This window comes from Mesocricetus auratus, unplaced genomic scaffold (assembly GCF_017639785.1).
Source record: "Mesocricetus auratus isolate SY011 unplaced genomic scaffold, BCM_Maur_2.0 Super-Scaffold_100007, whole genome shotgun sequence".
In the NCBI taxonomy this organism is placed as follows: Eukaryota; Metazoa; Chordata; class Mammalia; order Rodentia; family Cricetidae; genus Mesocricetus; species Mesocricetus auratus.
The window spans coordinates 76,620,996-76,636,784 of NW_024429191.1; the positions used below are offsets into that span (position 1 = coordinate 76,620,996).

At 46.2% G+C, this 15,789-nt stretch overlaps 1 protein-coding gene across 4 annotated transcripts in view; it reads left to right on the forward strand.

Moving 5' to 3' along the window:
* Wipf2 (WAS/WASL interacting protein family member 2) overlaps positions 1-15,187 on the forward strand; it is a 30,190-nt gene extending 15,003 nt beyond the window's left edge. For all 4 annotated transcript variants that reach the window (XM_013117692.3, XM_013117691.3, XM_040749653.1 and 1 more), the window contains 6 exons: positions 2,488-2,620; positions 3,256-3,372; positions 4,063-4,719; positions 8,319-8,528; positions 11,069-11,170; positions 11,462-15,187. In XM_013117692.3, coding sequence (XP_012973146.1) covers positions 2,488-2,620; positions 3,256-3,372; positions 4,063-4,719; positions 8,319-8,528; positions 11,069-11,170; positions 11,462-11,502 — 1,260 coding nt within the window. In that variant the 3' untranslated portion in view covers positions 11,503-15,187. The remainder of the gene's footprint in view (positions 1-2,487; positions 2,621-3,255; positions 3,373-4,062; positions 4,720-8,318; positions 8,529-11,068; positions 11,171-11,461) is intronic.
* Positions 15,188-15,789: the final 602 nt, after the last annotated feature.

The following is a 15,789-nucleotide window of genomic DNA, read 5'->3' on the forward strand; positions in this document are numbered from 1 at the left end:
TCTTGAACTCACAGAGATCCGCCTGCCTCTGCCTCCTGAGTGCCGGGATTAAAAAGGCGTGAGCCGCCACCACCGGCTGTGATCCTTCTTTTTCTGCCTTCTGCCTGCCTTCTGATTGTATGCCTGAGCAGCTGCCCAGCTGCACCCTGGATTCTTGCAGATATTTAGGAGGCAGACTTAACTGCAGGCAGTGAAGCAGACAGAGAACACAGAAGCCTGTGCCTCAGTTAGTTTGAACTTCTGAGAGGTCCTCAGAGGACCATACCGACATGTTTTGTTCCCTGTTCTGCTTCATTCCAAATGAAGATTTGGATACATGGAGCTAGTGTTTCTACCTAAGTGACCTGTCCTACAAATAGGTTAGTCTCATTTCTCTAATATCCTTGAGCGATGGGCTGAGGATTTGAGGTGGTAGTTTCCTGCTGCTATTTCATTTCCTCTCCTACTCCCAGTCAGTTCATTAACTTTTTGTTACTGTTTTATTTTATGTGTATGGGTGTTTTGCTTGCATGTATCTGTGTACCCTGTGAGTTCCTGTTCCTCAGAGGCCAGAAGAACTATCAGATCCCTTAGAACTGGAATTGTAGACAATGAACTGCCATGTGGGGGCAAAGATTGAACCCGGGTCCTCTGGAACTGCAGCAAGTGCTCTTTTTCCAGCTCCAGTTCACTTTATTAATTTATTTTTATTTTATGTGCACTGGTGTTTTGCCATGTGTGTGGGGTCCCCTAGAACTGGAGTTACACACAGTTGTGAGCTGCCATGTGGGTGCTGGGAATGGAACCCAGATCCTCTGGGAGAGCAGTCAGTGCTCTTAACCATTGAACCATCTCTCCAGCCCCTCCAGACCATTTTAAAACCAAGTCTGTCATGTTTTATACTCTATCAAGAAAGAAAAAAAGTAGGGTGTGGTGGGGCATACCTTTAATTCCACCACTGGAGAGGCAGAAACAAGCAGAGGACTCAGAAGTTAAGAGCAACACTTTGCTGCTCTTGCAGAGGACCTGGATTCAGTTTCTAGCAACTACATGGTGACTCCTAACCACTTAAAACCCTAGTTTCAAGGGATCTGATACCCGTTTTTACCTCCTTGAGTGCCAGATATACAAGTAATGCACGTATATAAAGGTAAAACACTCATATACATTAAATAAAAATAAAGTCTTTTTTTTTTTTGGTTTTTTGAGACAGGGTTTCTCTGTGTTGTCTTGGAGACTGTCCTGGAACTCGCTCTGTAGACCAGGCTGGCCTCGAACTCACAGAGATCCACCTGCCTCTGCCTCCTGAGTGCTGGGAATAAAGGCATGTGCCATCAACGCCCAGCTTAAATAAGTCTGTTTTAAAAGGACTTTTAAATTTTTTAATTATGTGTTTATGTTTGGGTATGTGCACATGAGTGCAATTGCCTGCAGACGTCTGAGGCTTTGGATTCCCCCGGAACTGGAATTATAGACAGTTGTTAGCTGCATGTGGGTGCTGGGATTCCTCTGCAAGAGCAGTGGCCACTTTTCACCACTGAGCCATCTTTTTTTTTTTTTTTTTTTATTCCGTTTTTCGAGACAGGGTTTTTCTGTAGCTTTGGAGGTTGTCCTGGAACTAGCTCTTGTAGATCAGGCTGGTCTAGTACTCACAGAGATCCGCCTGCCTCTGCCTCTCGAGTGCTGGGATTAAGGGCATGGGCCACCACCACCCGGCCCACTGAGCCATCTTTCCAACTCCAAGCATAACTTTAATCCCAGCACTCAGGAAGCAGAGGCAGGTGGATCTCTGACTTCAAGACCAGCCTGGTCTACAGAGTGAGTTCCAGGACAGGCTCCAAAGCCACAGACAAACCCTGTCTCAAAAAACAAAACAAACACACAAAAAAAATGTTCCAGTGTCTGCTAGTCATGTGCCCTTAATTTTCTAGAATGTTATTTCCTCAGTTTTGGAGTAGGACTATCAAGGTCTACTGTATAACATTGTAGAAGACAAAGAAATAGTAAGGTAGCAGGTTACACTGGGATAAGATTCTGCAGAGTCAGCGTTGGGGTGTGCATTCTTGTTTGACCAATTACTAATTGCATGACCATCAGAAACTGTTCAGTATCTGATCCACACTTTTCAAATGTGGATAATGATAATCATACCTTTCTGTAGGAGTGTTTCAGGTTTTAAATGAGGTAATCTAAGTAATACTTAGCACAATGCCTGAGGCATAGTAGGTGCCCAGTAAAACCTTGTGCTGCTGATGGTGCCATGTGAGTATGTCCAAGACACAAATTCACGGTTAGTCTTGCCCTCCTCTCAGAAGCTTGCGACTAGGAGGGCATTCTATGTCCTTCATAGAAGGAAGCGGGGACATCAAAGAATGGTGGTGCACTTGGCACATATATTTGAATGTGTGCTGAGGCACCTTATGGATCCCTTGACTTAAGTCATTTATTCCAAGCTTGTGATGAAAGGAACTCTTTGGGGTAGACTTACACATTTCCTTCTTCCTCCAGGCAAACACAGAACAGCCCAAACTCAGTAGAGATGAGCAGCGGAACCGAGGGGCTCTCTTACAAGACATTTGCAAAGGGACCAAACTGAAGAAGGTGACCAACATTAATGATCGGAGTGCTCCTGTCATTGAGAGTGAGTATAAGCTTTTGTCCTAGGGTAGAGTCAGGGTCCAGGATTAGAAGACCTCTGGACCATCCAGTTTCTTATAGTGTCTTGAATGTGTCCTGGATATCTTGACTTTCCTTCCCGCTGTGGAGTTGAAGGTCACAAAGGTTCTCCCTAACTCTTTCCAGGGTTATAATTCCTCCCTTGCTGCTGGTAGTGTTTTTCGGGGCACACGTTTGGCTATTCTCTCAGGAGACCACCATATTCCTAGAAGTGTCTGAAATCAAGGATGGCTCTATTGTTGCTGTATGTGCCCATTCTTGTAGGTCTCAGGAAAGTTTGTTCACATTCCTCCCCCTGAGCCACTAGCCTTATGGGGAAGAGAGCCCAGAGAACGCTGTCAAACATATATATTTCAATAAATTAAAATGGCTCCTCCTGCCCTTTGTCCCTTTAATTTGCTTGGTTTTTGTAATAATCTTTGCACGAAGGTGTTCAGCTGCAAGGCCTAGGTTCTTGGATTTGTTTTGGTGGTAGTGTTGCTGCCGCTTCTTGATAGAAAGGCAAAAGCAAACTTGTAATTAGAGAGGAATCATTTCTCAGGTTTGACTTGGTCAGCAGCTCAGAGCATGGGAAATGAAAACCTTCCTTATGCCTTCCAGAGCCCAAAGGGAGTGGTGGTGGCTATGGCCCTGGAGCTGCTGCTTTGCAGCCCAAGGGAGGTCTCTTTCAAGGAGGAGTGCCGAAGCTGCGGCCTGTGGGAGCCAAGGATGCTTCAGGTATCTCCCAACCGTGTCTGCTTTTTTTCACTTGCTTCAAGTATGCTGTCTTAGGTTGGAAACTGGGGTTGAGGGTGGGAGAAAGGAGAATCAAGAATAGTTGCAAAGCTGAGGGTAAATAAAAATGTGTTTAGCTTAGGCAAAGAAAATGTAAGTGCTGTAGTAGCTCGTGAGTGCTGACCCACTTGCAGGGCTGAGGCAGGAAAATCACAAGTTTGAAGCCAGACTGAACCACAAGAATGAGAGCCTGCCTTAAAGAAACAAAAAAGATTTTAAGTGCTGGGTTATAGCTCAGTGAATTGAAGGCTTGCTAGTGTATGTGAAGACCTGAGTTCAGTCCCAAGCGCACTCCTCTACAAAGGAGTTCCAGGACAGCCAGGGCTACGTAGGCACCCCCCAAAAAAAGTAAAATAAATAAACATAATTCAGTTCAAATGTGTCCAGCTTATGTCAACAGGCCCTGAGTCTAGAAACCTGATGAAAACTCAGAACTAAGCCTGGCAATGTAGCTCAGTAGTAGAGCAAGTGCTTTGCATGCTTGATCCCAGGGCCACAGGAAGGCAAACAAACCCAGGAACTGCCCGGACTTTCTCAGCTGTTGTGCAGGGTGCACTGAGGAGGCCGGGTTGAGCAGAGACCTGACCAGTACACACTTAACTGTTAACACAGTGTTGTCTGGTGTGTTTGTAGAGACTTTAGCTGGTAAGCCAGCCCTGCAAGTCCCCAGTTCTCGAGCTGCTGCTCCAAGGCCTCCAGTTTCTACAGCCAGTGGGCGTCCTCAAGATGATAGCGACAGCAGCCGAGCCTCCCTCCCAGAACTGCCCCGGATGCAGAGACCCTCTTTACCGGACCTCTCTCGACCCAATACCACTAGCGGTACAGGCATGAAACACAGCTCCTCTGCTCCTCCCCCACCACCTCCAGGGCGGCGTGCTAACGCGCCCCCTACTCCTCTGCCTCTACACAACAGCAAAGCCCAGGCCTACAACAGGGAGAAACCCTTGCCTCCAACACCTGGACAAAGGCTACACCCCAGTCGAGAAGGACATCCTGCTCCACCTCCTGTAAAACCACCACCTTCTCCTGTGAATATCAGATCGGGACCAAGTGGCCAATCTCTGGCTCCTCCCCCACCGCCTTACCGCCAGCCGCCTGGAGTCCCTAATGGGCCCTCAAGCCCCACTAATGAGTCAGCCCCTGAGCTGCCACAAAGACACAATTCTTTGCATAGGAAGACACCAGGGCCTGTCAGAGGCCTTGCACCTCCTCCACCCACCTCAGCCTCCCCCTTTTTGTTGAGTAACAGGCCACCTCCCCCAGCCCGAGACCCTCCTAGTAGGGGAGCAGGTAAGTGTTTAGCTTTTTTTTTTCTAAGAGCATCTATCTCTTCAGTGATTAGAATACAAATTCATGTATTCACCCAGCTTATTGGGTGCCTTTTTTATATATTAGTAATTGTTAGGGAACAGATATAAAACTTGTTGTGGACAGCCTAGTGCATATATATCAGTAGTGGTATACAGTATGTTTAAAGAAATACCAGCCAGGGACGAATATACAGGAGGCAGAGGATGATGGTGTTTTGAATTGGGGGAGAGGTTAGCGTGAGAAAAGACTATGGTGACAGTGTGAAGATCTGAAGTAGGAATACTCCTAACACAGGACGGCAGGGAAGTCATTGTAAAGAACTAGAACGAGTCGGGGGGTGGGGGTGACAGGAGTGAAAGTGGGAAAGCTAGGTCTCCCTGGGAGGATGGTTAGGACTTTGGGAAGACTTGAAGCTGAACTAATCCTACACCCAGTGATCGTTTGGTTTTTGAGACAAGGTCTCTAGATATATCCTTGGCTGGTCTGGAACTTGCTACGTAGACCAGACTGGCCTTGAATTCATAGAGATCCATCTTCCTGTGCACCTGGAATGCCAGGATCAAAGGTGTGCACTTGCATACCTGGTTCTAAATGAGTTTTAACTAAAAACAAACAAAAAACACATGCTAGCCAGGCATAGTGTGGCACGCCTTTCATCTCAGCACTTGGGAGGCAGAGGCAGGTGGATCTCTGAGACTTTGAGGCCAACCTGGTCTACAAAGTGAGTCCAGGACAGCTAGGGAAACCCTGTGTCGAAAAACCAAAAAGCAGGTAAACAACAACAGCCCAAGAGGACCACATGCTTGGTGGCTGGAGAGATGATGGCTCGATGGTTAAGAGTACTAACTGCTCTTCCAGAGGTCCCGGGTTGGTGGCTGGAGAGATGATGGTTGAGAGTACTAACTGCTCTTCCAGAGGTCCCGGGTTGGTCTCCCAGCACCCACACATTGACTCACAACTGTCTGTAATGTCAGTATCAAGAGATCTGATGCTCTCTTCTGGTCTCCAAGGGCATCAGGCACAAATACCCATGCACATAAAATAATGAAAATTTAAAAAACAAAACAAAAACCACATGAGCTTGTTAGAGTGATAGAAAAACTCCAAGATAAAGGAAGTGGTCCTCTGTGTGCAGTGCTGCAGAAAGGTCAGTGGGACACAAAACCGACATTGTCTGAGCATCGGACCCTTCTGTCCAGCATTGGTGGAGAAATGGTAGGCGGAAGAGGAAGTAAGTTGGGATAGGTTCAAGAATTGAGGAATGGGTGCCAGCTGTGTTGGAGGCTGGCTTGAGCCACAGGAGTTTGAGTCCAGCCTGGGCATCATAGGGAGGCTGTGTGTGGCTGAAATGAGAAAAGAACATTTAAGAAAGCAATGTAGGAGCCTTGGTGAAGCCTAGTTGAGTGTGTCTGTATGCAAATAGAATGCATGCCAGAGCACTTGTTGCTTTTCCTGAGGACCTGTGCTTAGCTTCCAGCACCCATATCACAGCAACTCACAACCTCCTCCTATAACTCCAGTTCCAAGGGATCTGTTGTGGCCTCCATGGCCACCTGTGCACACATACAGATGTGCGGGCACCCACACATGCATAAATGAAAATGAATACAGATAAAGAAGCAAAGAGCGCTGGGCGTTGGTGGCGCACGCCTTTAATCCCAGCACTCGGGAGGCAGAGGCAGGTGGATCTCAGTGAGTTCGAGGCCGGGCTGGACCGATAGCCTCCAAAACAATACAGAGAAACCCTGTCTCGTAAAAAACCAAAAAAGAAAAAAAAAAAAAAAGAAGCAAAGAGCCCATCCCCATGCTCTGCTGCTTGGTTATGTTGCATGTGGATTTACACTCAGCAGCAGTCTTTCACAGGGCACCCCAGACCACAACCGGTAACACTGATGACATGGTATTTCCCTGCCTACAGCCATAAGGTATCTCAGGGTTCTACAAAGTTCAGGTTTAAAGAAAAAAATTGCATTGGACAGGTGGGGATACAGCTAGAGAGATGGCTCAGTGGTTGAGTGCTCGCCGCTCTTCAGAGGATCCAGGTTCAGTTCCCCGTACCCAGTCCCAGGGGAAACTGAAGAGCACTCTTTTCTGATATCTGCTGGCACTAGGCACGAATATGGTTCATACACACATGCAGGCAAACATGAATACACATAAGTAAATCTTAAAAAATAAAAGTTTTTAACTTGGAGATTTTAAAAGTCTTTTTTAAAGTCACATCTTTGTGTGTGTGTGTGTGTGTGTGTGTTGGTGTTTTGCCTGCATGTATGTCTGTGTGAGGGTGTCAGATTCCTTAGATTGGCATTACAGACAGGTGTGAACTGCCACATTGGGTGCTGGGAATTGAACCCAGTTCCTTTGGAAGAGCAGCCAGTGCTCTTTGCCACTGAGCCATCGCTCCAGCCCACCATAAAGGACTCTTAATGTGAACAGTCCCATATCGTTCTAATCCCGTTCTGTAATAAAAGCAGAGGAAACAAAACTGATACGTGGTTGAGATGAGTAGTTCAAGAATCTGCAGATTATCTGCTTTTCATGTTATGAGTTTATTCTCTCCAGTAGCCATGAGCAACATGAGCCAAGGAGAGGCCTCAACCTGCTGCTCTTCTCAGTAACTACAGCAGCAGTCCTGAGTGTGGCTGTATTTGTTGTGTAACATTGAGCAAATGTCTCTGAGTCTTGAGGGTTTTTTGTTTTTTTCTGATGAACTTGTTTTATCATGGGCTTATTTCTGTTAAATCACATTGTGACAATATTATATGATAATGCATATTTGTTTCTATGGAGGCTGAGCAGGAAGCAGCAAGTTCAGGACTAGCTGGTCTACAGAATGAGTTCCAGGATAGCCAGAGCTACACAGAGAAACCCTGTTTTGTTACCAAATAAATGAATAGATGTGTATCATTTAAAAAAAAGAAAGAAAGAAAGAAAAAAAAACCACACCCGGGCCAGGCGTTGGTGGCGCATGCCTTTAATCCCAGCACCTGGGAGGCAGAGGCAGGTGGATCTCTGTGAGTTCGAGGCCAGCCTGGTCTACAGATCGAGTTCCAGGACAGCCTCCAAAACAATACAGAGAAACCCTGTCTCAAAAAACCACACCCAACAGACAAAAACTAAATAAACAAGCAAATGGGGGCTGGGAAGAGCAGCAGCAGCTCTGTGTAGGAAAGGTAGGAAGGACTTTAACCTGTCTCCACAGGAGAGTCTGATTCTCTCCTTATTTTCTAGGATTTTGTTTGTTTTGTTTTGTTTTTCGAGACAGGTTTCTCTGTGTAGCTCTGGCTGTGCTGGAACTCTTTGTAGACCAGAATGGCCTTGAACTCAGAGATCCACCTGCCTCTACCTCCTGAGTGCTGTAAAGGCGTCTGTCACCACTGCCTGGCATTCTATGAATTTTTTTTAATAGTCAGTGTATAAAATGAGTTTCATCACAACATTTCTGTACATCTGTATCATTTCTCACATTTGCTCCCTCACTAGCTTCCCCCAGGCTGGTTTCTTAGCTTGTGTCTCTCAAACCCTTCTCTCCTTTGCAGCTCTAGCCCAAGCCTAACTGCTTTGGATTTTAATTGCAGCTCCTCCACCCCCACCACCCATGGTCCGAAATGGTGCCAGGGACGCTCCCCCTCCGCCACCACCTTACCGAATGCATGGGTCAGAACCACCGAGCAGAGGAAAGCCCCCACCTCCACCCTCAAGGACACCAGCTGGGCCACCCCCTCCTCCACCACCCCCTTTGAGGAATGGCCATAGAGACTCCATCACCACTGTTCGTTCCTTCTTGGGTAAGCAGTCAGTGATTCGTTTGTTTCAAGAAAAGATTTCACTGTGTAGCAGCCCTGGCTGTCCTAAAATTCACTCTGTAGACCAGGCTGGCCTTGAACACATAGAGATCACCAGCCTCTGCCTCCCAAGTGCTGGGATTAAAGGCGTGCGCCCCCAACGCCCAGCTCCAACCTGTTCTTAACAGATGCACCGGGGTTTTGCTTTGAACATACATTCTTATTGCAGAAACCTTTGGATCTAGTGGGGTATGGTGGCATGTGTCTGTATCCCCAGCACATGGTTTAGCTGATGCAGGAGAATCTTAAATTCAAAACCAGTCTGAAATACATAGCAAGACCCTATCTAAACAAGAGAGAAAACTTTGAATAGAAAAAGGAACTCTTGAAGTGTGATCATGACATACTCATGAGACTTTTGAATCTTATGAAGTGGTCGTAGGAAGTACTGGAGCAGGACATCGCTGGCTGAACTGTGTTGTAGAACAATGTAAGGTAACCGAGGCTGAAAGAATATTTTCTGGTTAAAACTGTCACTAGCACTGGGTGGTGGCACACTCCTTTAATCCCAGCACTCGGGAGCAGAGGCAGGCGGATCTTTGCGAGTTCGAGGTCAGCCTGGTCTACAGAGCGAGTGCCAGGACAGCCTCCAAAACAATACAGAGAAACCCTGTATGGAAAAACCCAAAAAAAAAAAAAAAAAAAAAAAACCTCTCACTAGCTAGAGACGCATGCCCCCTTTGAGGTTAATGGCTACCACCTTGTAAATTTAGTTCAACTCGTTTCCCATAGAAACAGTCTTTTAAACCCACCTTGTTTCTGGAGCAAAGCAATACTTCTTTCTGCTTGCACACACAGATGTGTTCCTTTCCCATAGTGTCTGAATTTTGGTGGAAAGATGTAAAGAGTCAGCCTGGGACTCTTACATTGGGAACTTTAAAAGGGTGGATACTGGTTCTGGTTGTGGACACACACATTGATCCAGAACTCCGGAGACAGAGACAAGCAAATCTCTCTCTGTCTGAGACCATCCTGGTCTCAGAGTTCGAGGTTAGTGAAGGCTATAGTGAGACCCTGTCTCAAACAGACAAACAAAAAACCAACAATAGCCTGGCAGTGGTGTCACACGCCTTTAATCCATGCACTTGGGAAACAGAGGCAGGCAGATATCTTTGAGTTTTAGGTCAGAGTGAGTTCTACAATACCCAGGGCTATACAGAGAAACCTTGTCTTAAAAATAATAATAATAGTAAGTTGTCTTAATTTGGGTTTCTATTACTGTGATGAAACACCATGACCGAAAAACAAGTTGGGTAAGAAAGGGTTTATTTGTCTTACACTTTCATATTGCTTGAAGGAAGTCAGCACAGGAGCTCAAACAGGACAAGATCCTATAGATAGGAGCTGATGCAAAGGCCATATGGAGGAGTATTACTTACTGGCTCTCTCCCCATGGCTTGCTCAGCCTGCTTTCTTATAGAACCCAGGACCACAGTGCAGGATGGCACAACCCACAATGGGCTGAGCCATCCCCCATTAATTGCTAATTAAGAAAATGCCCTATAGCTGGATTTTATGGAGTTACTTTATCAATCGATAAAGGTTTCCTCCTTTCAGATAACTCTACCTTGTGTCAAGTTAAAATAAAACTATCCATGGCACACGCCTTTAATCCCAGCACTCAGGAGGCAGAGGTAGGCGGATCTCTGTGAGTTAGAGGCCAGCCTGGTCTACAAGATCTAGTTCCAGGACAGCCCCCAAAACTACAGAGAAACCCTGTCTCGAAAAAACAAAACAAAAAAACCTCACAAAAACTATCCAGCACAGAAAGGGGCTGGAGAGGTAGCTCAGTATTGGCTCCATTTTCAGAGGACTCAGTTCCCAGCACCAATATGGGGCTGTACAAACCCTCCCATAGCCTCTGTGGGTGCTGCATGCACGTGATATACAAGCGTACATGTAAACAAAACACTCACACACATATACACACCCACATAATTTAAAAGAATGAAGTTTTTTCCTCTGCATGTATATGTTCACATGTGTACATGTATGTGTGCATATGTATGTATCCAGGTGGTTATGGAGACCAGAGGTCAACGTTAGGTGTCTTTCTTAATTTCTCTCTACCATATTTTCTGAGAGAAGATGTCTCAATGAATCTGGAGATCCACAATTGGTCTGGCTGGCAGACCAGCAAGTCCCAGTGATCCTCTGATCCCTGCCTCCACAGCCCTCGGTTACAGGCTCCTGTCACCATGCCCAGCCTTTTACATGGGTGCTGGGGATCCAGACTCAGGTCCTTACACTTGCACAAGCACCATGTTGACCATGCCACCTCCCCAGCCCCCAAATAAAGGATCTTTGGAGATGTACTGTACATTAGAGGCACCCAGGTTGACGCTTTTGTTGTCTTGGGAACTTTGGTTTGGTGGGAAGAGCAGGCTCTCCATACAGCAGAACCCACAGGAGAATAGTAAATAGGGAGGGTCCTAAGAAGTCTGTGGGAGGCATGATGTAATACTCTTCTCTTTTCTTCACAGATGATTTTGAGTCCAAGTACTCCTTCCACCCAGTAGAGGACTTCCCCGCTCCGGAAGAATATAAGCATCTTCAAAGAGTATACCCCAGCAAGACAAACCGAGGTGCGAGGGGGTGAAGACAGTGTCCATGAGTGTGTGCAGCGTAGAGTTGGTGTATTTCCTGGGGTCAGAATGGGCTTCTGCACATGGAGAGGGCAGCAGGAGGTAGTTCTCACCTTCCTTCCACCAAGTGGATCCTGGGGGTTCAGCTCCAGTCAACAGGCCTGGCAGCAAGTACCCCCAGCCAAGCTCTCCTTCAGCCCTAGTCCCTGATGTTAAGAGCCTGTCTCATTTCAGAGGTGCTATTTAGGGTCTGGTACGTGAGCTGAATATCTATGGTTCATGTTTCCCCAGCTGCCCGTGGAGCCCCACCTCTGCCACCTGTTCTCAGGTGAAGCCTGGCTTGGTCCTGCTCCTCAGGAAAAAGATGGGCCTCCTCTTCTCAGATGGTCCCCCAGCCCCTAGAACCTGCATGAGAGCTCCTACAGTGTTTCTCCAGTGCGACCAACCATAGACTCTAAGCATCCTCCCGGCCCAGCTCCATCTATGCATCTCATCTCTGGACTTGATGATTGGATTTTTTCTGTTGGCAATAGGGTCTCAAGCCCTGTATCCAGCCCTCTTCCAGCAAGCCCTGCTAGCCAGAAAAGGAGAAAGCTCCCATATCGCCTGCTTTCTTCCAGGGAAAGGTGCCTTGTTATGGTGAATGGACTCACATTGGGCAGGGTGGAGAATGGACCCCTGTCTGCTGTTATTCACCAAGAGGGGAGTTTGGTGTGTGCTTATATTCCATAGTTTAGGAGGTTGGTATGGTCAGGACTGCTGAAGAAAGGGTACTTTTTGTGAAGCAGGAAGGGAGTTTGTAGAGAAGTGATCTGTTTTAAAGGTCAGGTTATAGAAAGGACAAAGAAATGGAGCTTCTTCATTCTTAAGAGCATTTTGGTTTTGTTTTATCTCTCTTCTACCCATTCCAAGGGGTGAGTTGTACATACACTAAATACTAATCAGTTGACCTAAACAATAAAAGAAGGGGATGAAGTAAACTGAGGATCATTCCAGAGCTAGTCAGCTCTTCTGCAGCTAAGGGGCCAGGGCCATCTGAACTCCCTGGGACCCCCCCTGCCCTTCCCTGGGGTGCTAGGCTGAAGGATGTCCTTTTGGTCCTTCAAGGGAAGAGTCACTTTTTGTTGGGTGCATTATTCATATTCCCAGTTCACAAATTCCAGAAACTTCCTATAAGAGATGAAAAGAGGAGGCGAGGACCTTAACCTCAATCTTAAGTCAGCCTCAGTTTTGTCTGATTAACCCTGAAGTGGTCAGCAGCCTTTAGAGTCCTTCAGCCTTGGAGAGTGCTCTGAGGAAGCACTTCAGGAGAGGGCCTGGCTCGGGGCTACAAAGGTCTCCACAGCCTGCTTATACCCCTCTGACACAGCAGGTTCTCCCTGTTTTCTCTGCCACCCTACCTTCCCAAGACTGCAGGGACTAAGACCACAGAGTAGAAAGGGCACGGAAATATGTGGGACCTTTGGGGGCTCGTTCAGAGTCTTGTAAACCAAGAAGCACAAAGACTTAAGGAGGTCTGCCTCAGTCCATCAGCGGGTCTTCCTTGGCAGCCAGCAATACATTGTTCTCTGTCTTCCAGGTAGTAGGTAAACAGCACAGGAAAAATGGATGTTTTAACTGAGGTTGGTCATTGAACAGTGAGTGTCTCTTCTCCAACAGCATGTGGGGCACCAGGGACTCCACACACAGGAAAAGTTGGTTTCCTATAGTCATAGCCATGGGCAAAGGCTGCTTAAACCTTCCATGACCATGGGGAGACCTGGTGATTCTTTGAATCTAATAGGGGAGGCTAGTTAAAAACCTTCAGATATGTCACAGGGTCAAACTGTCATAGGGACCTTTCTTTTCTTTTTTATTATTATTATTATTATTATTATTATTATTATTATGACTATTATTATTTTCTAAGACAGGGTTTCTCTGTATAGCCCAGGCTGTCCTGGTACTTGATCTGTAGACCAGACTGGCCTCTGCCTCCCAGGTACTGGGATTAATGTTGTACACTACCACATCCGGTTCATAGGGACCTTTCTAATCTAGTGAAACATAGACTAAGGATCTGTGTGTGATGCCAGGTGATACCCAAATCTTCCAGTGCTGGTGAAGGTGGGCTTACCTTGGTTTATTTATTTATTGGGTATTACCCTTTGCCATCTATCTCCTGGACCACTTTGACTCTTGGGACAGGCAGTGATTAGATTTCACTAGACTTCTAATTGTTCACTGCTTACGGTTCTTCTCAAATGCCGTAGCAGTCACCTCCCAGGAGTATCCCCAGTACCCTAAAGTGAACAGAACTAAGAGAGGGAGAGGATCTGATAGTGCAAGAGTTCCAGGGTAGATGCCAATTGCTGAACTTTGACTGTGAAGTCTTCCCATTTGTTTTTGAAATGGGAGTTGATGCCTTTTGTACAATGTTATCAAAGTGTATAGAGATTTCCCCTTACTGAAACATAGAACATCAGAATATATAATATAGCAAATAAAGCCAAACCCCAGCTTTTCACTGGGGCTGATACCTTCTTCTACATGACCTGCGTCCTTCATATTCTCCAAATTTGGACTGTGTCATGTGGGTAGTGATTATATTTTCATTGTCTTTGCCTGGTACAACAACAAGCAAACAAAGGCCTGGGTTTAGATCTGACTAAGAGCATGTTGGTGACACAGCACCTAATTGAAATGTCTTTGCCTTATGCATCATTTGGTCCTGCTTTAATAACAGATTTGTTACCATGTATATTTGCTACTGTAGAAGGGAATGTGATCCTCAATAACTGTTGGTCTATTTTGTATGTTGTACAGAGCTTGTAATACAGGTTTAAGGTGGGCGGGCTGCAAGAGCACTGAAAAATTTCCCCTTTGGAACTGCTTTTTTATCTGCTTATGGGAATGTTGTCTCTTCAGTGGAAGATTGGGTGGTCTCATGTTGAGGCTGTAGCCTAATCCCTTTAATTCCCTTGTCCCCTCCCAAAGAAAGAGAAGAGACATTGCCCAACTAAGCAGCAAGAAGCTTTGTCAACAGCTTTCCTGTGGGTTTTGTGGGCTTTTCCCCTAATAGGAAACACTAGTAGTTGTTTCTTACTGCCCTACCCAAAGCTGGGCAGTGGCCTCTGACTTTGAAATGAGCTACATGCCCCTTTCCCTTTCTCTAGTCACCAAACCTGGACCAAAGCACTTCGGATACTCCAGGTATGGCTTTCTCCCTCCTGGGGGTTTGCAGAGCCCTACCATTTTCACAGCCCGGGCCAATTGTGTGAGCAGCTAGGGCTACCCCAGCTGATGGATGTGAGGCTGTCATCGCCAGGAATTCGTCCCTGTCCTGTCCCCCTTCCCAGCAAAGGCAAGGAAACTAGTCACTGGCATTGCACTAGGGGGATCCCCTTACCCAGTGGCTTCCCAGCTTGAAACCCAGATTTACCTCCAGGGAGAGGTGAGGAGGAAGAAAAAAAATAATTGTAAATAGATTTGCTACAGAGAAACTCAGGGTTGGGGTATGTTTTAATTCTCCTGATCACTTGAAACAATCTGTAGGCTGAGTGCTTATGGGAGTGTGGCAGAAATGTGACTCCAGGGTCCTTCCGTCTGTGGGACTCTGGGGTGGGTGGAGGGTAGGGCGTCAGAGACCCCTGATAGCACTGTACTGTGCGGTCTGTCCTTCTGGAAACCCAAACCTACAATCAGCTGCAATCAGGTTCTTCACACTCCAGCTGTCGTCTCCTTTCCCTGTGACTTCAGTCCCTAGCTCTGTGGTCAGATTTAGGGAATGAGGGGAAAGAGAGGAGGCTACTATAATTCTGCCTTCAAGACTCATTTCTTGAGATTAAATGAAATAAAATGATACCTGCCTTCAAAATCACATGCAGAAATAAAAACAAAAAACCCAACAACAACCATTTAACTGAAGGAAGGGTTCGGTTCCACTCAACTCCACCACGTTCATTGTGCCTTTGCTTGTGTCAGATCTCTGTGCTTTCTCCCCCTCTGTGAAGTAATTAAAACTTCCTTGATAACTGCTGTTTCCTCTCTGCTCTCGTTTCTTACAGCTCGGTGGGTTTCTTCTCCAATTGTCTTAAATCTTACGAAACCCTGGTGGCAGAGGGGCTTATTAGCACACCCTCTTTTTCCATGTCTAGTTTTCATCCTTTCCCACGGTTTCCAGCTTGGAAGTTACAGTCAACACTGAACAAAAGACCAGAGTGATGTGTGCCTGTGTGTGCGCTTATGTTCGTGTGTGTGTGTGTGTGTGTGTGTGTGTGTGTGTGTGTGTGTGTGTGTGTGTCCATCATCTGCATGTGGGTCAGTTTCTTTAAAAAATAATTTATTTTGTGATTTATTTGGAGTTTTTATTCTGGTTTCAGTGCTTCTCCACAATAGCAAGGATCCCTGCATCCCTCATCCCCTACATAAAATGTATAATCTGGTCTCAGGTTGAATTCCTTGGTACATTTCTTCTGGATGCTGTGCAGTTTAATTAAACCTTAAAAACAAAAACAAAAAAGAAAACTGTGTGTATTTTTGTTATGAGTAATGCTGCCTCAAGTGATGGCAAGGAGAGAGGAGGAAATCTCTTGTCTCCTCTGGGAAAGTGGCAGTTGCATTTCAGCTTCCCCCAAGGA